Below are 24,244 nucleotides of genomic sequence, written 5' to 3'. Positions count from 1 at the left end.
AAAGCAAATCCGAAGCCTTCACAGTTTTTTACCGTAACAAAACAAGTTTTTATAACAAAAATAGATCTGTTGTCTCAACAGACTTATAGACAAAAGAAATGGTTTCTATCCGCATAAATTTTATCTAACTGTCATCGCTGCTATTAGAACCTGGGTTACTTTATTGGAAAGCGTGCCATCCGTCCCCGAAGTCACTGCGACTTAAGTGTTTTACTATGAAGAAATTGAGATATTGCTAATTTTGTTTCAATTTTATATCAATTTGATCATAAAGTGAAATATCAGGTTCATTTATACTATGCTCAAAACCATAAAGTAATTGCTAGAAATTTATAGGAAGCATAGAAAACAATCGAAAAATGAATGGCAAAAAAAATTATTTTAATTGACAGTTTTAATCTGTTAGTGGTTATAGCGAAAAACAAAGATAAATCATTTGGAATGGGTTTAAACGTTAAATATATGTGGAGAAATTTTGTAAAAACAACGGGCATCTTTTACAGTGCAGAAATAATAGATGTGATTTAGAAGTTGATGATTGTCCGCTTATTTGTAGAAAATTATTTATTGATAAAGAAGTATTAAACGAAATTATAGGATTAATTTCAAAATTTATTACAAGTGGTAAAACAATAGTTTTAAACAGTTAACTTTTTATACAGTATAAAAAGTTAACTGTTTAAAACTATTGTTTTATCGGTTTCAAAAATTTTATCTGATTAAAGCTTATCTGTTCAAAGGACTTATCTGATTAAAATAACACATATTACATGAGCATTACTCCAGAAAACTAATCAGAAACTTGTACACAAACGACAAGTCAATTCAAACTATGACAGCATTTTTAACTTTGCTGTATTACGTAATTACAACCCAACTAAGCCTTTACTGGTTTTGGATTCTTTTTTGTTCTTTTTTAAATGTTATGAACTTCTAAAACGGACATTTCAAAATAATTACCAATCCTGCTGAGCATCACTTTTTATAGAATCAAGGAGGTCGTTGTGTACTTACGAAAACAAAATTCGAAAAATAGATGCAAAATTAAATTAAATATATATATGTAAAATGGCTTCCAAGTCTTTCAAATTATAATTTTGTAAGTTTACTTTTAAAAAAATAATGGAGGATTGTTGATAATATCATTGTTTCATTTTTGCATGTTACTTTCATGGAAGAATTTTGACCAAAGAAAAACATTCAATTCATGTTCCGATGTGTAAAAACGATGTGTTATTCATAAGTGAAAACGTTCTCGTTGTAGTAAAGACACTAAAGAAAATTTTGGAAAAATCTAGAACTTTCGCACAAGAGGATAAACTGCTCTCTAATAAAATGCACCCGTTTGCATTCAAATGCTAAATTTCAAATCATACTTTTTAATTAGTTTAACGCTTCTAAAAGCTAATGCTTCAGTGATAAATATTAGAAACGCCTTATTAATCAACTTAAGCAAAGATCTGAAGTCAAATTTTTGTTCAAGGAACTGACAAGTTATTCCACTATCTATTCGAGAAAGTAGCTTTGGTTTTATTGAAAATCCAAATCAAAAGTTTTTCTCGCTTTATTATTATTTCTTTACTGTATTAGAAATTAATATTTCAAAGACAGACATTTTGAACCCTAATTAGTTATTGTTAAAGATTTTCTCAGGAAAAGGAAGATTTTTTTAACATCGTAGTTGGAAAGTCAATGTTGCTGATTCCTGATAAAATATTCTTAGTACTTCCTATAATGCTATAATTTTTCATACATTATAAGAATTTTCCTTCTAAAATTATGGTAAAATAACCGGCAGCAGTCTGCCCATCCAATTAACAGTAAAGTTTATGGTAGAGCACATTTTTTTTTACCTTTACGTTTTTTTACCATTTACGACTACTATGGTTTCAAACCCGTAAAAAAGAAACAGCTTTATAGCGCTGTTATCTAAGAAAGAATGAGAGTATCATATTTTATGGTAAAAGGTCACAAATTTGGAAGTGCAGGACACTGGAAACTCTTCAAGAGTTGAAGGGAATGAAAGTTGTGGCATCAACGCTGGGTCTCGAACCACCGTTCTGCGGATCATGGGATTAACAGATTATCCATTTTGAATGAAACTTGTACTCATCTGCCATGAACTAAGCGAATTTCTTACGAAGGGCCTAAGTAAATGGATAAAATTCTGACGTTTAATCGTATTAGGTGAAAGCAGTTAATAAACGGTTTTTCTCACAATTAACAATTTGAATACCATCTTATTTATAGTTGCGTGACTGTTTGTCTGAAAAAGGTAAAATAATAATTAAATAAATTGTTCTTTAACCATTTTTTCCGGGAAATTTCTAACAGTGCATAACGATTACATTGAAACCAAACCAAATGTAAGCGTTTAAATAAAATACTATTCGAACATAATATTTTAGGTACATAGAATTGTGGAACACAGTTATTCTTGGCAAAAATTTTACATTAAATAATCTTTTCCTTTTATGGGAAACTTGTAACCGAATCCGTGTACAATGGATAATATTCTACGTTCTAAAATAATTGCTTTTATATTCGAATGAAAAATTTCGCAGACAAGATTGTCTGAAGACGAGAATGCGTGGACGAGAGAAAGCAAGTTCAGTCAGTTAATGAGTTTGGATTATTTCCACCAGGAACATGTTTCGACTTGTCGACGCCGAACATCTCGGAGAAAGCAATTGTTGGATAATTTTCGTTATTTCTCTCGCTCTCTCGGAGAGTCTTGTTAGTTTGGAATTCGAAGCAACGTGGCCCGTTTCCAGATGCAATCTCAGATAGATGAATTAGGTTCGTTAAGTGAAACAAAATAATGAAAAATCCATTAGGTTCCGGATAATGGAAAGACGAAAGTGAATAATATGACTGATAAGTAAATGCGGGTTTAATTCGAGGGAAGATTACGTTGAACTTAAATGCTAGCTATTAAGAAAGCTACTGAGTTAAATTTTTCTTCGTCTTAAATAGGTAACTCTATTTTGAGTTTTGCATGATCTACTTCATTATATAGATAATACTATTTGTCGTATTTAATTTAATTTTTGATATTGCAAGTTCTTTTAAAAAAAATAATTTCATACCTACAAAGAAATGTGCCTTTTCATTGCAAATTCATATGTCATAACTTCAGACATTTTGTGGACTCAAGATTTAAATAGAGATTTACTTTTAAAGATTTTAAGATTCAAATAAAGATTTTCTTAAATCAAGATTTACTTTTAGATGAGGGCTGTTATTTCCTATGGTAATCCTTAATATTCTCCCTATAAAATATCTAAGTGTAATCAAACATAAAGTAACAAAGCCAGTTTTTCGAAATCAACTGATTAACAAGGAATAAAATAAATTACCTGAAATAAACTCAGTTATCACTTATAAAATATTTCACTTGTTAAGATGAATCAAGATGTTAAGATGATTTAATGAATCAAATATTTATATACCTGAATAACACCAATACATTTATGAATTAAATGAAGCGACTTATGAATTATATTGTGAGGCATATCATGAATCAAAAGATGAAGTATATTATGAATCAAACGCTAACACACGTTATAAAAAATGAATGAAATGACGAATCAAATCATTATGAATTGCGAATCAAATCATTGCATTTAAATACATGCAATCAACCAAACAATCACCCATTCAAACACACCATCAAATCAAATAAAACGTATTTTGAATCAAATGATACGATTCATTATCAATCATAAGATGAGACACATTATAAAACAAATGATGAAACATGCATTAAATATGTACAATCAAACAAATGATCAGTAACTCAAATATGCCATTTAATCAAATACTGTCATGAATTATTTAATAACACCCTTATATGTATTAGATGGTTATACCCCTTTAAGAATGCATATTAATGAATCTGAAATTTACAAACTCTAATTAATTTAGCACATTTGTCTTTCAAATGATAAAACAATCCGAAAAATTTAATATATCTATGAAACTAACAATCAATGCATCGAACGCATTAGTGTTCAAAATAATTCTTTCTTAAAATTTATTACAGATCTGGCTTTGTAAAACAAAAATATGAGACAGTATTCAATTAATCGATTTTTTGAATAATGGTAGCAATTTTCTTTTTAAATTTAAAAAACAAATCAAATTGACTTAAGGGGTTTAAAACGAATAAAGAGGTTTAAATGATAATATGATGCTTAAATGAAAATAACAAGAGAAATATTATAATAATATAGACATAAATACGATAATATATAATCATATTTGTTTCGATATTATCATAATATTTTCATGGTAGTTGAATGATTAGAGTCCTAAAGGGCCGGGGTTCGATCCTTGACAAAGATGCGTCCTATCGAGTACATGTGATATGCAGCTCGTAAAATCTGAGGAATCGGAAGTTCTGTGGTCTGTCGCTGAGTACAGGGATCTGGAGAAACTTTATTCATCTTCAGATCTATGACTAAATAGAGGAAGTGGTCTCACGAATGAGTGGTGATGTCATATGTCCGTGGGGTGGAGTAAAGACGTATTTTCACCCTTGCGGTGCTTTCTTGTCCAATGAAAGGCACACCTTCCTGATTTAATTCGAAAAAGGCCAATGACTGACAAGCTTAGCTTGCTTAAGTGTCTTTCGAAACAACAACAGCAGAATAGAGAAATCAATACACGGGTTTTTTCGGCCGGCAGGATTCGAACTCTTGTTCACGAACATGAGTCCAGTGTGCTTCCAACTACGTTATCCCAGCCTTAGTGAAAACATAAATTTGTTATGCAGTCAGCTAAATTTTATTACGATCTAAATACAACTTGATATATTTCATAATAAATTTCTAAAATTAAAGTATAGATAAAAAAATCTTTAACTTAATGCAATCTTCACATTCAATATGTTATTATTTAGAAAGAAAACATATTTTTGATGTTTCTTCACTCATGTAAGAATGAAAAGATAAATATGTCAACAAACTCTTAATACATTATAAGTGGAAGTCAAAATATATTGCTAAACTCGACACCCAAAGTAATAATTCTTCCTTTTATCGCTATCATATTTTATATTTACGTATAAAAGAAACCAACTTATTCCAATTTGGCATGATAACAAAAGAAAAACGACAGCTTACTTGGATTTTACTTTTATTTTTCGCTTTGATGCATTAGAAAGCTTTTTAATGTTTCAAAATCTTAGTCTTTAAGATTTTTTTCTAGATTTTGCAGTAAAACTGCTTAATGTATATTTTGCTTTAAAAGTAATTTCTTTATTAACTTCGACAGAAATAAAAAGATTTGGTATTATTTCTATAGCTAAAAGAAATAGTTTCTAGCAATTTAAAGTTATTCTTCACGTAAGTTTATCAAAAAAGATTTAATGTCTTGAATATTTTGCTCTCTTGAGCATTGTATATACACAAAATTGAGTTATGAATATGAATTATTTTTATATACACAAAAAGCTACATATACGTAGGTATACATGGTATACAAAAGTTTTCATATACGTATTCCATGATTCTATGTATGCATAAGAAAAATAGAATTGTATGCAGAAATAACAGGAACAATTTTAAATCGTTTTATTAGAATTTCATTTTTAATATATTTTTTTGTAAAAAATACAATGTTTAAAATTTATTCCCGTTTTTCTCAATCCAAAAATAACTCGCATTGTATAATAACTGTAACCATTATATAATATATAATCTATAAAACCTAAGTGTTGATCATCAAAGATTTGTTCATAATAAGCTTGAAATTATAGTAATAATTTTATTAAAGTCAAAATTTTTTTCAAGCTGTTTCTCTTTTACCTTTTCATCAGTAATAAAAAGCTAGAAACTTGTATTTTAAAATTTTCATGAGAATCTCTCGAAAAGTTTACGAACTAACAAGTCTCATTGACAAGTTGACTAATATTATTTTGCATCCTTTCATTTAAGATTACAAAGTTTAAGACGATTTCAAATAATATTAAATGTGGTTTTCGATCATCATTAAATAGAAAAAGAGGAAAAAAAATTATGAAGATGGTCTATTTACTGTATGAAATTATCTTATGATAAATGAGTTTCATAATTCCATGAAAAATTATTAGTATCGTGCAAGTAGTTTCAAACATTTCTCAAAGTACGCGAAATCAAAATTATTTTACGGATCTCAAATATTATAACGTTTTTCGACTTTAATGTGGGGACCGTATTTTCTCAGAATACAGTTATTACCCATTATATAAGTTTAAAATAAAGAATAAGGTACGTTTAATCAGAGTGGACACACTTTCCAGTCTTACTTTGCAATTAAAAAAAAAAGTTTTTGCTACACGAGGAAACAAATTCTGGTAAACTTATCCTGCAGTATGGTAATAACATTTCTTATTCATAAACCATAATTCTCGCTAATAAAACCCAAAACTACTGTATTCATTTAGTATTTTTCCAGTTCATATGGTAACTGTTAACGAAAGTTTAAGTTGTCAAAATTCTAGTTCTTATTACCGCACATTCAGTAAAAAATGCAGAGCTGAAAAGTAAATTTAGCCGAATAAATGATTCTTATGCCATGATCTAAGGCAGGGGTCCCCAACCTTTTCGTTCTAAAGAGCAAATACCAGAATATCGGTCGAATGGCGGGCACCATTTATTTTTTCAAGATAAATTTATAGTTGGTAGACATATGTAACAATACACACTACATATAATGCACAAAAATTTAATTGAAAAAATTAATTTAACATATTAATATAATTAGTATTAATATTCTTGTGTAAAATAAATGATTACTAAATTGCTTTCAAAACATGCGAAGTATAAAAATTATTTATAAAATACAGTCAATGTGGTCTTTGGCATGGTATTTCACTGGCCAGCGCTTCATAATTGAGAGAATATGATGAAATTCCTGCTCGCAAGCTATCGTCAAGGTGTTCATCTGTAAGTCGGGATCTATATTTTGATTTTATGATATTCATAGTCAAAAACAATAACTCACACAAGTATGTGGAACCAAGAAACGACTTTATTCTATGTGCTGCTCTTTTTAAGAATGGAATTTATTCCTTCAACTATATTCCAGAATTTCTCATCTGATATAATAGTTTTGAGGATAATGCCATTCTGAAGAGAATTTCTATCTCCACTTCGTCTCTCTTTACTTGAAGAAATTCTGAAATGCATGTTGCTATTACGGTTACGTTTATTTGGTTTTTAAAAGAATTAACAAAAATGTTATCAAAGGTTCGATGATATTAAATTGTTGAAAAGGCTTTTCAAATTGATCTTTAAGCAATTGGAGGTTGATGACAAATGCTGATAAGTCAATTTCACTGTTACCTATCATTTTTTTCCATGCTTGGAAGATGCACAAGAGGCTTCATTTTTCAAATGTGATATCACAAAACTATCCTAGCTCTGAACGAGTTTATAGCCTCGATCATTTTTGGTATATGTTTGTCCTTTCCCTGCAGCTCCAAGTTTAAATTATCTAGTTTTTCCATTATGTCCGTTATGAAAGACAAGTCTGCTAGCCAAAGAGGATCTCTTAATTCTAAAAATAAAATGTTTGATTTTTGGGCTGCAAGATAACTTTTTATTTCTTCCATTAAATGTAGAAATCTATCAAGTACTTTGTCTTTACTGAGCCAGTGTACTTCAGTATGTATTTGCATAGCATTTAATGGGAAAATGGAACACTAAAATATTTTATAGTTGGGCATAAGCAGCGGGCGCACCTAGACCGATCGACGGGCGCCATGGTGCCCGCGGGCATAGGGTTAGGAACCCCTGTAAGGTATTATGATAAAATTACCAAACTTACCACATTTACAAAATTTTAGTACATAAGCTAAAAAAATTTCTTATTGTTTACTATAAAACTTACCAAAGTTCTTTAGTAAAAATAACAGAATATTTGGATGCTTACAAAGAGTCCGAAGCGCAGTAAATTTGACCATATTCTAGTAGTTTTGACCATACCTTTTTTTCAGCGTTGGAATTTATAAGCCCTGGTGATTTCGGTGCCTCAAAAAATCATGGAAATATTTTAGTTAAGTTTTGCACAAAAGTATGTAACTCTACTTTCCATTTCATAAAATTTAGCTACTAGAAAATCAAAAAATAGATCAAAACGTTATCGGAGTCAAAAAATCATGATTTTTTGACTCCGATAACGTTTTGATCTATTTTTATCAGAAACATTAGGCTTTCTTCTTTTTTTGGAACTTAAAAATATTGTATTCATCAGAGGTCTGTAAATCCTGATCACAACAGTGTCTGATAAATCATAAATGTCCCCAATAATTAAGTAACTTTTAACACATAAAAGCAAGCAATTCTTACTCTATTTTAAATTCTATATCAATCCAATTCTTAAAAAATGGTCATAGCACCTTGAACTCCCTGGTCTTTGATAGTAAATTTGCATATTTCAGATAAATCTTTCTTTCAATTAAGAGGACACTATATCGCGGAAGAATCTTTCCATCTCAAATTCTTTCTCACCTCCATAACTAAATTGAACTTTAAACTATAGAAAAAGTGAGTTCAGACAGACCTAGAGTAAGCCATGAAGTTTCAATTGCTGAAAAGAAATTCGAAAAGAAGCTGAAACGAAATTCAAGTATCAAAATGAAAATAAATTACTAGGGAAATAATTAATACGAGGGAATAAATTAATTAGGCTTATGCAATGGAGAAGTTCTCTTCTAATAGTTTGTTTGCATTTTGACATTTAGAATTTTTTTCTCCAGCAATTGTAACTTAATGGCTTAATCTAGGCTTGCCTAAACTCACCTTTTCCTTTTCTCAAATTTAGTTCCTCTTATTTAAATTTGATTAGATTAAGAATTAAGATTAATAATCTTAAGATTGCATATTAATCTTAAGAAATCGATTATCAGATCAACAGTCATACGAAGCGATCCGTATTTCATTTTGTGGATTGCAGAAACAACAAAAAATAGTCCATTCCTTCATTTAATGTGTTATTCCATCAAATTTGAAAAGAAAAGTTTCGAACAGCTTACATAAAAGTTAGTTATTTAATTACTAAAATGGGTAGACTATATTTGAAGGTGCCCCTTGATTCTCGGCAAGGTTGATTGCCAAGCTAGGCGATGTTGAAACCCAATCGTGATTCTGATTGGTTTAGATTTTTACGTTATTTTTAAATGTTCANTAATTTCAGAGGTCCGTTAGTTCTACTTTGGATACCGGCTGGTAAGGTTACTTTTGAATCTGGTCAATAAGATCGAAGGTATGTGGGCAGTCGTAAAAAGGGATTTAAGAAAAAAATATCACCGCTAGTCCGGTATTACTGACGCCATTTTCGATTCGTATTTCGTCGGAGGTGCACAGATTCTATTCATGATAAATTTAGAGAACATCTAATTGTTATTAGATAACCTGAATCTTATTAGATAACCTGCACCTGAATCTGAGAATATTCAAGAAGAAGAGAGTTGTTTTCTTTCTGCACCTACTCCATTAAGTTTTGCTTCGATTCAAAATCCTTTTTAGTGGGTTTATTAATTTTGCTTATATTAGGTTCATTGTAAGTTTTGGCCGATGTTTTGTTGAAATTTTCTAATGTTTTATTGAAATATCATTATGTTTTGGCTGCCATTCCTGTTACCCCGGTGCTCCGCGCAAACAGGAATAGCGCCAAACATAAGTCACTAATTTCGCCAAGGGGCACCCTCAAGTATATTTTTCCCAAGTATATCAAGTATATTTCAAGTATACAAGGAGTAAAGAAAGTACCTGAAGTATAGAAAAATCCACAATGCTATAGCGAGAGCAATCAATGATAATCCATATCCAATGGAATAAATAGTGTGAGCATCTTTAACATCCCATAAACCCTGAAAGAAAGGAATGTTTTATAATTATATAATATGATTTAGTATGGATTAAATAAAAACTTCTTTATCAAACAGAAGAACATTCGAAACAATTATTTTCTCGTCAAAGAAGATTTTAAATTTTCTTTTTTAATGCGATTTCACGTTTCAAATTTTGAAAAAAATTTGGTACGCAAGTGTCTAGATCTGTCAAGCTTATCTTCTTAAAGCTTTAGACCCAGAAACTAAAAAAAAATTAGGCCTCGAATAAAACTATTTTTGCAGAAGAAAATTGAGATAAAAAATTGAGCTCAACTTCAGACTGATATAACTTCGTGCTAACAAAGGATTTTGTTTTCAGATTTTGTATGCGTGTATTATAAGTTAATGCCACTGAACTTATAGAGTTTAAATTTTTTTTGAATGAATATTGCTTTTTTTTAAATTTATATAATCTTAAATAAAAAAAAAATGGAGAGAATTTGTTACTAGTTTTTAAAACCAAATATATGGCATAAAAACCAAAATATATGGTATTTAAACCATTCATTTGGTGATTTTTCCGTTCTTAAGGTAATAGTTTACTGGAAATTTTGATTTTCAGAATTATAGTTCCTATCACCACGCATTTAGTAAGAAATAAAAAACTGAAAAGCAAATTTAATCGTAAAAATAATTTTTCTGCCCTGATTATCATTAAAGTTACCACATTTGCTAAATTTTATCATACATTACAAAACATTATTTTATTGATAATTTAACCAAAATCATTACTTAAGTGCAGTTTTGACTATATTTTTTTCCTCAGTGCATGAGATTTAATTTCTAAATTGTTGTTATAATAGGTACATGAAAAAAAGGAATAAAAAACTATTAAGTGCGTTTAGAATAAAAAACATTTCTGCGTTAAAAAAATCGATTCTTACCGATTCACTCTGTTTACGATAAACTGAAATCGAATTTCAAAATTGTTTCCTCACTGGAAAGATGTAAGATCTCGATAACGTAAAAAGTGAGAATTAAACGAATAGTTTGGAAGAAAAACCATTCGAAATACATTTAGAGTAAAACTAATTAAGACTTTTTAGAAAAAAAGCAGCATTAAACCTAAACCGAATGATCGTCTTAACTAAATTGTGACAAGAAGAAAACATAAAAATTATTCTAGAGCCCCATAAATCATTCTCTGTGCTCAAGCTGTCAGTTAGCGCTTGTTAGTGTAAGCTCTAAAAGATTAATCATTTTCTAAGTAAGGAACTTAAAACTTAAGTGTATAAAAATTATGGAAAAAAAAGTATCATGAGTCTCAAGCGATAAGCGAGATTTTATCCCAAACAATATGCTGCACAGAAACATAAATTGGAAGATAAATATTGTTGAAAGAACTATATCAAGAACGATTAACATGACATTATTGAAAAGATTTAAATATTAAATGTCTTTTATTAAATAAACTCTTTTAAAATTAAAGTTTACGTCGAAATATTACAAACACTTCAGTAATTTAGCAAACAACTTAATGTAAAAACATTAAGTACGAAAGCTATTATTTAAGAAATAGCTGTTTATTTATTTAAAATATTAAATGCAGAGTAGAATTTTTGGGTCTCTCGGAAGAGGTTTTACAGTTTTCTAAGAGATAAATTGGCGAATTAAGAAGTAATTATGTATATTCTAATTTTATATAAATTATTACATATACTTCAGTAATTTAGCAAGCAGCTTACTATAAAAAAATTGAGAACGAAAGATATCATTGAAGAAATAGCTGATTGTTATTTGACATATTAAATGCAAAATTGAATTTTTTTATGTCTCTTGGAAGAGGTTTTTTAAGTAAATACTGTAATTTAGCAAACAGCTTACTATAAGAACAGTAAGAATGAAAGATATCATTAAAGAAATAGCTGTTTATTTATTAAATGTAAAATAAATGTTTTTTGATCTTTTGGAAGAGGTTTTGCAGTTTTTTAAAAGATAAATGGGTGAATTAAGAAACAATTATGTATAAATTATTCCTAATACTTCAATAATTTAGCTAGTCATAAAGTAATTTTAAAGTATAGTTAGCAAGTCAGAAAGTGGTCAAATTTTGACTAATGAATATTATGAGGAGGTAAAATTGGATTGTAGCAGTCAGGATACAAGTATAACTTTCATTATTATCAAGCATATAACCCAGTTACGATTTAAGTTCGCTAACTAGTCGAAAGCTGGTCTTAATTTCCGTTAAGTATTAATTCTCTATTTTGATAATATGATTGCAGATATATGACCTTATTTTGATGCTATTTTTGTTGTTTGTAGGAAGATATAAAAATTTTATGATTTTCGAATGTAGTTAAATTTTTTAGCACTTCTGTTAGAAAAGTGGCTAAAAATTCAATTTTATCAAATTTCAAATAACGAAACAGTCTTCTTGTAATAATCAGAAAACGTTTTGTTACGATGCTTTTAGCACAGTGCTCCAGCTAAAATTTGAGTCCTCTTACCTCTCAGGCAGTTCTTTTGTGGGTTTATAGGGTTTGCTAAATTTTGTGGGTTTACGATGCTTTTAGCACAGTGCTCCAGCTAAAATTTCAGTCCTCTTACCTCTCAGGCAGTTCTTTTGTGGGTTTATAGGGTGCCCATAACCTGAAGAAAAGCTGGAGAATTTCTCATTAGTTTTTGGGAATTAGATAGTTTTAACATCTAGGTAAATTTCATCCAATTTGTAAATATGTTTTTTAGCTCATTGGTGTCTTTTGTCGACTCAACTTTTCTTCAATAGCTTTTTGAATTTTTCTCCGTTGTTGTCATTTCAATTTAAGTGCCCATGGTAGTTTCGAAGTGTTCAAAAGTTTGATAGCAAGATTCAGCCTTCACACATAAATAGTGGACATTTTTTTCGATTCTGAGAGCTGGTATTTTTTACGGTGCATTTATTAACCTCATCTGAAATATCTATTCTATATTTTCCACTTTTATATGACATTTTTGATGTGCTTGGAGATTTGACTTGTGGATAAAAGTAGTAATAACTATTAGCACTTGTTTAGCAATTATTGCTGCAGCTTTTATTGTGAATCTTCAAAAAATCTTTTTTTTAACTATTTAACAACATTTTGTATTATTAATTTTAATGTATGTGAGGAAAATAAAATGTTTTAATTTATAAACTCCATTATTCAAGGTACATATAGAATAAATTAGCTTGATTTTATTATTTCTATATTGAAATCATTTTTATAATTAAACGTAACAAATTATCGCCAAAGCCTTAATTGTAGCTTAAGATTTAACATAGATTTCTATTAACCTATTAAAAAGCTAGATATTTTAACTCAAAGTATATCACTCTTCAAGTACATATATATATATATATATATATATTAATTGTATGATTATCTTTTCCAACAACATTTAAAAAAAATTACAATATAAAAAATTATAATTATAATATAAACAAAAAAAAACTTCTTATTTTTTTCGAATTGAGGTACATTAACATTAGTCTAGCTTTATAAGACTTTTTTTCATGCGTGATATTATTTTTGCGTGTGAAGAGACCCTACGTGTTCATGGTCATCAAATCAAGTTAATTAAATCCACTGCAAGCCTTATTTCTTCTATTTGCACAAAAATTTAACTCTTTAAGTCCATTATTCTGTGCTGACAAAAACGATAATATCCTGCACTGTCAGAATTTTCATTATTAAATTACGGTAAAATAACCGGCAGCACTCTGTCCATCCTATCAACAATAAGTTTACGGAAAAGAAAATTTTTTACCATTACGGGTTTGACACCACACACAGCTAGTATGGTTAAAATACCATGGATGCATTGCAATACCGTTTTTTAACCACTTACAACTAGCATACTTTCAAAATCGGTAAAAGGAAATTTATCTGGGAATTAGAGTTTGACTTTTGATTAGGAAATGAACATTAATTAGGAATGTAGATTAATTAGTTCATCAGGTTATTTCACTTATCGTAAGATATGGGAAATATTAGACTTTTTTGTGTTAACCAGCTTTATGTTGCTGCCAGATTTGCGCGAATGAGATTATCGTATTTTAAAAGTCCAAGGGCACAAATTAAGGGATGCACGACACTGGAAACTCTTTATGTGTTGAAGGCAATAAAGAAAATATTGTGTTGTCAATGCTGGAATTTCAATTCAAGCTCTGTCAGTCATGAGATTGACTCATCAGCTCTTTCGGTTATAATATGTACCCCGCAGCAAGGAACTAAGTTGTTTCATCAGGTAGTTGGAACGATTAAGTTCTGGTTGTTTAATCATATTAGATTAAAGTAGCCAATCAATAAACGGTTTTTCTAACAGTTAACAGTTTGAATACCATTTATTTATGGTTATTTGACTGTTTTGTTTGAAAATGTTTTGTGTATGGTAGCAACTATTTTACAACAAAGTGTGTTTCAGTAAGTGTTCAACTTCATCATGAACCAAAGATAGTTCCTGGTGTAGTGAAGCTCCAAGAACACCGAGAATGTTCTTTTCCACTACGTTTCAACTAACACCACTTTTCATTAAAAAAAAATTAAAATTACAAATTTTAAATTTAAATTTAAATTTTAATTTTGAATTTAAATTTTAATTTTGAATTTAAATTTTAATTTTGAATTTAAATTTTAAATTAAAATGTTAAATCAACTTTAAATGAAAAATTTATTCCTGTTCTAAATTTAATTACTAATTTTAAAATTTATTGTATAATATTATACACATAAGAATCAGTAAAGTGATTTTTACGATACAATATAAAATAATTAGGCTTAACAAAACCAAATTGAATGGATGTTAAATATTATAAATATATTTAATACGATTGATAGATTTATGTAAATTTTACGAGAACGCAAATACCTTTACCATACAACTAAAACATACATGCCTTTTGTATCAAATAATACGATAGTAGTTAGTCAAATCAACCCAACAAGAGGATTTAAACTACTTGGTAAATAGTTGACAGAAATTAATATTTTTCATCTATAAGTAAGAAGGATTGAAACTTATCTGATATAAAATAGGCCCTAAAAAGTTAATCAATTCAATTCGACAAGAGGAATTTACATTTCACTAGTGGACAGTTTGTAAACAAACCACGACTTGGTCGCCATATTGTCACTATTGTGAACACGCACCTTAAAAATCACAAAAATGATCTACAAGCATTTGTTATACATTCAAAACATGCCTTACCTCCATTTCACACACTAATTTAGTTAAATAATGTAAATATACAATAATTATCTCCGAAATTTACGGAGTAAGGAAAAACACAACTTTCTTCAACAATAAACTGTTCTCCATGTTCGTTGTTGTAAAAAAACGATCTGAGATTAGTGTAAGCCTTAACTATTATTGTTGTTACAATTTAAATATATACTTTAAAGTGTGTAAAAGTTAAATTTGGTATTAACTTGAAATAAAGTAATCATTTTCAGAAACGAATTCGAATACGTATTACGCAAAAGCTTGTACAGTGTAATAGAAATAGAAATTTTTTTTAGAATAGACATTGTGGAATAGAGACTAGAAACATCGCTTGAAGTTAAAGAACATTCTTTTCTCAATCTAAGATTATAAATTTAAAAAAATAAAAGTTGCACGTCTAAGGTTACTGAATAAATACAAATGCTAATAGCATTTCGTAAATTTAAAAAATTCAACGACTTCGTCGCGGCGCTCCTCTTTGCATTATTAGGATACAGTTAATATCTTGCCTAAGCTCATTTTAAAACTCATTTTTCAAAACGAAACATGGAGCTTGTATTTACCGTTCATAAATATATAATCAGCTAAACTACATTGAGCGAATATTATCTTCAACCCCCCCCCAAAAAAAGCGGAAACAAATAAGTTATTTTTTTCGTCATGCTTAAATGTCTTTTTGATTAAATCTACCCTATTCAATTAAGAAATTAAAAAAATTGACAGACAAACTAAAACCAAATTTTTATGCCTACGTAAAAAAATGCAATATTTCTGAACAATTTAGCTCTGGAAACTTTTAGCACAACTGATTATTAAGTCCATTAAATATTTAAAGTTCATTTACGATAATTTTTTTATAAGCCAAACATAAAGATTTATCCTAATGACCTACATGAGAGGAATTCTTTTCAAAATTGTTTCTACATTTGCATAACCAAATGCAAGAAATTACGAGATTAGGTTGCTGCATTTTTGCGTAAGTGCTTAAATTATCCTAAACTGTAGCGCAAATGTTAGTTTAATTCTTTGTGAATCACATATGGTTAATGAATTTACTTTGAAAGGTAAAGCTGAATTTACTGCTTCTACTATTTATAAAAATAAATGACCTAAAATTTTTATGATTACTCTTAATGGATATTTTCAATTAGTTTTTCATGTGAAAACATAAACTAATAAATATATGAATATTAATTTGTGTTTTGGTGATAGTAAAAAATTAACATACGCGTTATAAAAATAGATCGGTAAAGCTTGAAAAGTGGCAGAGGCTCAAGAGATTAAATGAGATTCAATTTATAAAGAAAAATAAACCTTTCTAAAAAATATTTTATATCTTAGTAGTAATGTTAATGTTTCATCCCGTAATTAACTCCTTAATAGGTTAAGTAGAAAATAGCTAATTAGAAAGTATAAATATTAAATTTTTCCAAAAGGTATAGTAATTAGTATTTTTCAAAAGCTTTCAATCAGTAATTTTAGGAGTTGTAATCCTTAAAAATAGAGTATAAAACTACTTAAGCGAAAGGGCGTATAAGTTAAAAGATTGGCAATAAGACAAATGACTAACGTTTGCAAAAATAAATCAGATACTGTTGAATAATTTAATACCAACAATGGCACCCAACAAGTAAAACAACAACTAATCCTACAAGTAAAAATCCTAACCCTTCTTGAATTCGAGAGTAAAATTGCTGACCTTTTTCATTTTCAAAGAATATAGTTTAAGGCACGCCACGACTTCAGAGGGAATATAAGTTTAGTAAAGTTTTAAGAATAGTTTTTGAACATAAAACTTATTTATTTTATTTCTTAAAATAAAATTATCCATTTTCGTAGTTTCGTTTGTCCGTTACTGAATTAATCTTCTTTTTCTGTGGTAACACAAAAATGCATTCGTATTTCTCTAAAATGCTTAAAAATAATACTTTTCTCTGAAATTTATTGCGTGTAAAAGTATTTCATGAATTTCTATTCCATGTTCTGACAGATTTAAATTACCTGATGAAGCAAAAGCATGTTAGATTTTCTTTAAGAGCTTTAGTCAATACAAATGTTGTCGGTTTACAATAATATTAGTGGCATATTTAGTTTACTTTTTATTCTGTTTTAAAATAAGTTCTATTTTTATCTCTTTCCTCAGTTTAGTTTAATTTAAGCTTCACTTTAAACCCTTTCTTTAAAAAGAAATCTATTTTTAATGTCCCCACTATTTAATAATTAACAAATTTTTTGAAAATTTTTTCGAATATAGCGAAATACCCAAGAAGTATAATTAACATTAAGTGGTTCTAACTCTCAACCGCTCTCCTGACCTAACAATTAGGACCACATTTCCTAGAATGCATCTAACTCCCATACATTGAGGATAAGCAATCCGAATCCCTCGAAAAAAAGGATATATCTGCCAAAAAACGTACGTTTTTATTCCTGATTTCGTAGTTTAAAATATCGCCTGTAATAATTAATTAACATATTTGAGATCACCCTTATTAACTATTAGTATTAAGTACAAATGCATGTCATTTCTTAGATCCAATTATTAAAATAAATTCAGAGTCTATCGCTCTTTTTCAGCACTGTTCAACGTTGTATTGAATTGGGATTGCGTGATGAACGAAGTTAAAGTATGCATGATAAATTATTTAATAAACTTGTTGAGTAGCACCACTCCGTGTGTGACAAATGTTTCAAGATCATGGAATGTAAGAGAAAAAGTCCTCAAAAAGTATTTAAAATAATCTAAAATTTTTTTTGTATACTTCTTTAGCTACCTTAATTATATCTTATAGACTGCAGTGTAGTTTATTGACATTTGCTCGAGTAAAAAAATAAAATAGAAATTCACCAAATCTTGAAAGCCAGGAAAATGACTTATTGCCTTAGAATTTTAAAAAACAGTGATTTTAAGTTAATAGTAAGTAACTCAACTTAAGCCTTTATGTTAGATGAACCATAAATTGCCTAAATTAATTCTTTTTATCCACTGTAGAAAGAAACAAAAACATTTTTGTTGCTGATATGTACAGAATAAAACTGCGTATAATAATCAATCATTAAATAAATAAATAACTTTGATTACATTCAATCTTATTACAATCATACACAAACTTTGTATTAGGTTAATATTTGTTTTCCCTTCTTACAGTATTAAAAAAGATTATTCTGCATTTAAAAATTAGCTTTTAAAAAGAAATTTCTGGTAGCACTTCAATGTTCTAGCATTCATAAGCCAGAATAATGACAAATTCGTCATTTTATAGCATATAACTTTACTTTAATTTAATATTTTGACCTAAGACGTTTATATTCTGCAGAAAACAACAGTATTTCTTAAAATAACTCAGATAAATCTATGTAGTTTTTGTTATTAATGATTTCAAGAAGCCAGGAAAATGACAGCATAAAAACCTACTGACCTTGAAAAAATGAGCCAGAAAATTGGTTCTTTATTCATGCAACAAGACATGTTCAGATAGGAGGGTATCTAATCAATCAATTAACATAAGATATTGATTCCTGGCGCTATCTATTTTGGTTATAAATCACTAAATAAAAGTAGCCAGGAAAATAATAGATTTTCATGGGATAAACAAATTATTGACAGAAAAAATTATTCTAAGCAAAGTTTTAGTAAACAATACCCTCTCTGTATATTCTAGAAATGCTTACATAGGATAAGATAAAAAAAGTTAGACTTTGAAAAATGTATGGGAAGTTTTGAAGCTAGTTATTATTGGAAATATTGTTTGGGACATGCCAGGAAAATGACATTTTGATATTCAATTAAATTTCGTAAGTATACAAAACAGTCAATGCTAGTGCAAAGTCATTTTGAAATGCTAACAGCAATGCTATTTGTTAATTTTTTTAAGAAAAAGTTCTTTTAGTATTATAGTATTAGATCTTGGAGCAAGGGACAGTGAAATGTCATGTTTCGTGAGAATCACCCATATATATATTCCCTGAGAGTGAGAAAGAAAGTAATTTATTTCTATTTGAAAAAATATTCTCAAATTAAAATGAGGGATTGCACAGCACTAATTATACAACTTATTACATTCTAGCGAAGAGAAAAGTTTTCTTTTGTTAATCTCTATTTTTGTTCATATAAGAGCTCAATTCTTATGCCTTGAAATTATTATACTGTCCAACAACTTTAAAACTACTAGCATTGTGTCTTATGAGTGTAAAAGTATGGAAAATTGTTGATACTTTTTTATTAACTATCTAAAACTTACTTGGATTTAATTTAAAAGTTTCTTGATTTATTTTAATTTTATTCGGAATGTCCTATATGCCCCTTTTAGAATAGAGTAAATAGGATTACTTCATAAAGATGTTAAAAGTTTAGAGCAATTATTAGTTACTCACATATTTTTCCTGGAACACAGATCCTTCAGAATTAACAAGTTTAGGACAGATGTCTTATTCAATTTACAAACTACGTAGACCGATTTTGAGTTTACGACTACCAATTTTTATCTCTCTTGTAATTTTGATTCCAATCCAGAGGACAAAGAGTCTCGTGAATCAAGTACTGGGAAATACTAGCCCTCGTGGAGGATTTTTGATGGAACTAACCCCCATTTGCATTATATGGGCAGGAAAACCACAAAAACCTTCCATGGTTAGCCTGACGGCAAGGAGACTTTAACCCGTCATATATCTACCACAGAGGAATATTTTTACGTAAGCAGTGTGGTCGGTCCGAGCCGGGTACAGAATTCGTATCAACCAACCATCTCTGGGATTCGAACCTGGGTTGCATCAGTGGGAGGCGAGTGATTTGAGTGCTCCACCATGGCCCTGAGAACAGATATTACTTGAACTATTATTTAATTACTCATTCTTGTATAAATTATATTTGCTAGTTCCCTACAGAAGAACCTTGGCTGATTTAAAATTGTTAAAAAAAATGCCTTTTGTTTCATGTGTTTTATTGTTTTTTATGCTAATTTTATTTTTCGATTGTCTTGCATGAATAAATTAAATATCAACTTATATATAAGTATAGCAGCTTTTTAACTTATGTCTTAATAGATAATAGTTAAATAGTTATAGATAAAAGATAATTCTAAGGAAATATATGTTAATATAATTAATGTATAATATAATACTTTGAAGTTATAAGGTAATACTATAACGGTATAATTTAATAGCATAAAAGTTTAGTCTTTAATATAAATGAATAAGTTAATGCTATATATATGAGATAACATCATAAATTCCTACGTAGTTACTATAAATGTGTAAGTTAATGCAATATATAAAAGATAATATCATAAATTCATACGTAATTACTATAAATGTGTAAGTAAATGCTGCAAATGAGTAATTTAATACTATTTATAGCCTGAAATATATAGGTAAAAGTTTTATTATTCTAGAGGTATAAATTAAAACTATAAAGAAGTAATTATTTTATAGGTACAATAAAATACCATTAAGTGATAAGTTAAAACTACGATCGCATAAGTTAGTATAAGTATAAGTACAACAAATAAATATTACTGTAATGAGTAGTAAACTTGAATACAATTTATATAATGTACTATATTTCTTAAAAAGGGCAAAATATTAAGAACTGAAAAATCAGAATCAATAAACTTTCAGTTTTTAATACTTTTACTACTTGCATTCTAATAAAAATGTTACTTTTCATTTACTTCTATTATCTTAAATTAATTCATTTATTTAAGTTAAATAATAGTTTTTATAAATAGAAATTTATTATAATAACTTTAGGTGTACATCATTAAATACACGCATTTAAAATTTTATTAGACTTTCGCTTCAAAAGAATTGCAGTGAAGTAATTGAAGAAAAAGTTTAATATATACTTTATAATTTTATTCAAGATAAAAACAAGAAAGTTTTATTTGCATTTTTACTTCTTTCCTTTTTCATTGCTAATGGCAAAACTTTCACCGGAAACTCCATCTTTTACGAATTTCAAACAAACATCTATCATTTTTGGTTAAGTACATATTCGATTGCAATAACTCACAATGTTTTATTATACATATGAAACACGAAGTTGCCAAAGGCAGTTTTATTAATGTCTGAATGTTGAATGAAAATGTAATTTATCTTTTTTGCGAAACTCATAAAGAAATGCATTTATTTAATAAGATTTGTATTTTAGAGAGTAGAATTTCTAGGCAAGTCAAAAATATATTTTAAAGAGAATCGTGGAAAAGGAAATAAAAAAATTTCGCCGAAAAGCAGCAAAATTTTATATATAATATTTTTTGTTGCGAAGGAAATTTATCAATTTGTTTCTAATGGATTAAAATAATTTTTAAACTTTGTAGTTGAGAAAAAATTATTCATTCTTATTTTTAAAAAAAATCAATTTTTGTAAGTGAAGAATGTTTTTAAAGCCTCTATCACAGATATTTGAGCCACAGGGGCTCAGGGGATAGAGCAGTAGTCTCCCTATTAGGTGACCTATGATCGAATCCCTCGTTTTCATCCCTCATGTTCCTTTGATTTTAAATTGTATTTCTTAATAAATAGTTTTAGAGCCTTAGCGGCTCAAGGATTAGTGCACTCGCCTCCCAATAAAGTGACCCGGATTCGAATCCCAGTGATACCTGGTTGAAACAAATTCCGCACCCGACACGCTAAGACCAACGTGCTAGCGTGAAATATCCTTAATGATAGAATGATCATATATTCGAATTCCTTTCTAGTCAGTCTAATCATAAGAGATATTCGTGGTTTTTCTTACCATGTAACGCAAAAGCTGGTTAGTTCGATCAAAAAGTCCTTCCAAAAGGCGAAATTTCTCCCAATAACTTAATCCAGGACTTCTTTCGTTTTCTGCATTGGGTTCAAAATAACAAGGCTACGCAGTTGAACATTAGTAGTCTCAAACTCAAAAATCGTGTCGGCTGTTCAACGACGGGTATAAGATTAAAAAAAAATATCATAGGTATTTGAAATTTTAAATTAATAAAACTGAATACTATAAAATGTCTTATGGATGGTTAAAAAGTTCTGAAGTTTTTTTTATCCCAATAATATGTTTCCTAAACAACGGAGATTATAAACTCTCTTAATGTTTACTAAATGAAGAAATTGAATCAAATCCAGCTATATTCTACTGAGAAAGTTTTGAATTCATCTAATCGCTAATTAAGCTAACTGAAGTTACTGCAATAAAGGATTATTTTAAACCAATACTACAAATACCAATGTAATTCTCCCGTAGTTGGTACTATATTTTAATACGAAAAAAATCTCGAAAATTTCTCTTCCTCGAGTAAAGAACTTTTTCTCTAAAAGCAACTATAATTTAATTGATATCGAAAAAACATTTCATTTTTTGTAAATTAAATCTTGATCAAGTTTATTTGCTTCATTAAACTAAATTATACACAAAAATCATGTTTAGGAAGTTTTATTTACGTGTAAGGTTAAAATGAATTCAATGATTTTTTTGTAAAAAATTGAAGGTGATTTTTACGCAATAGTCTTAAAATATTTAAGACATTAATGAAAATCCATCACTGCGATTGTAAGTCTTTTACAGTGAGCCTTTGTTACCATTAATTTTCATTACTAAATTAAATATAATTTCTAAGTTTCAAAGATTTCACAACCATTGTTTTTTCAGGAATTATTTTCACAGATTACATCCTAATTAAATTATAGGAAGCAAATGAACCTTGGCGACGTCTTAAAAATAACATATTAAGTTATCACTGTTACAAGTTTCTCGGATTGGAAAAAATGGTTGATTGAATTGTTATTTTATCATATTTAAACAAAACAGTCAAATAACCTAAAATTAAATAGTATTCTAGCTGTAAACTATTAGAATAACCGTTTATTAACTGCTTTCACCTAATACGATAAAACCAAAAATTTAGCACACCAACTAGGCCCTTCTAATAAAACTTTGCAGCTAGGTACATATTATAGTCGATGGGGCTAACCTGTCAATGACACCGACAGAACAGGAGTTCGAATTCCAGCGTTAACACCACAATATTTCCCCGATTCCTTTCAGCACATGAAGAGTTTTCAGTTTCCTGTATTCCTCAATTTGTGACCTTGTACTATTAGAATACGATACTTTAATCCACGTACAGATGGCAGCACCGTTAAGTTGCTTAGCACAAAAACGTCTAATATTTTCAATCTCTTACGATAGGGAAATCAACCTGATAAATTAATTTAAGTACATTCCACGGTTCCTTTGATAAAACACAACTGACCCCAATCTAAATTCAATGCCCATTACGTTACGAAAAGCCCAGCTTCAAGGTCCAGTTAAATTTTTTCTTCACTGTTTTGTAACCATGCTAGTTGTAAATGGCTAAAAAACCGCAAAGATTTGTATTTATTCTTTTCAATCATACACGTTGTAAACGATTTCAAAACCGTAAGGGTAAAAATTTTCTTCACTGTTAACTTTATGGGCTAATCGGATAGACAAACTGCTACCGGTTATTTTACAGTACTCTTAGAATGAATATTTTAAGAATGTGTTTAATTCTCAAGAGATATGTAAGAAAAACTGTATTTATTTTAGATTACAGGATCTTATGCTTACCTCAAATGTATCGTCCCTTTGAACAAGAGGATGACAATGTGAATAATCAGATCGCGAAGCCCATGTTCCATTTGAGTGGCATTCACGAGTTGCATTTTCTGTAAATAAAACAAATAATCTAAAAGTAATAAATGTAAAATTATTTGATAAATTATACACTAATACGTAATTTTTAGAAGCATTTGCTTTTTGAAATTTTGTACCCATGAAGTACACTTGTTAACAATACCATATATTTATTGAATTACGATGTTGAATAATGATATTACCACCCATCTCTTAAAAGAAATTTTATACAATTAGTTTTCATTATAATGTTAAAAAAATACTATTGTTATAATACTAAACATTTTTTGTCATAGTCATGCAAATACTTGGTCTTGCTAATTCGGGTGAGGAGCTCTGATATCAAAAATTCGCTTTGCTTCTAAATCCACAGATTTTTTTTAAATGAAACTTTTAAGTCTATTTTTTGTCGAAATATATGAGCTTATTTCTGTTCAAAAAAATTATTATCAAGGTTATACCTTTAAACAAGATACACTAATGGCGTTTCAATTTGAACATTTGAAATAAATATATATATATATATATATATATATATATATATAGTGGGC

The 24,244-nt window shown here is 28.7% G+C and overlaps 1 protein-coding gene across 2 annotated transcripts in view; it reads right to left on the bottom strand.

Annotated features, from left to right (window-relative positions):
• LOC107438883 (diuretic hormone receptor) overlaps positions 1-24,244 on the bottom strand; it is a 226,453-nt gene that overhangs the window by 95,078 nt on the left and 107,131 nt on the right. For both annotated transcript variants that reach the window (XM_043039187.2, XM_043039188.2), the window contains exons 4-5: positions 23,628-23,725; positions 9,756-9,856 (exon numbers count right to left, since the gene is read on the bottom strand). In XM_043039187.2, coding sequence (XP_042895121.1) covers positions 9,756-9,856; positions 23,628-23,725 — 199 coding nt within the window. The remainder of the gene's footprint in view (positions 1-9,755; positions 9,857-23,627; positions 23,726-24,244) is intronic.

This window comes from Parasteatoda tepidariorum, chromosome 5 (genome assembly GCF_043381705.1).
Source record: "Parasteatoda tepidariorum isolate YZ-2023 chromosome 5, CAS_Ptep_4.0, whole genome shotgun sequence".
In the NCBI taxonomy this organism is placed as follows: domain Eukaryota; kingdom Metazoa; phylum Arthropoda; class Arachnida; order Araneae; family Theridiidae; genus Parasteatoda; species Parasteatoda tepidariorum.
The sequence above is the reverse complement of the archived record's forward strand: the minus strand, read 5'-3'. Positions and strand labels throughout refer to the sequence as shown.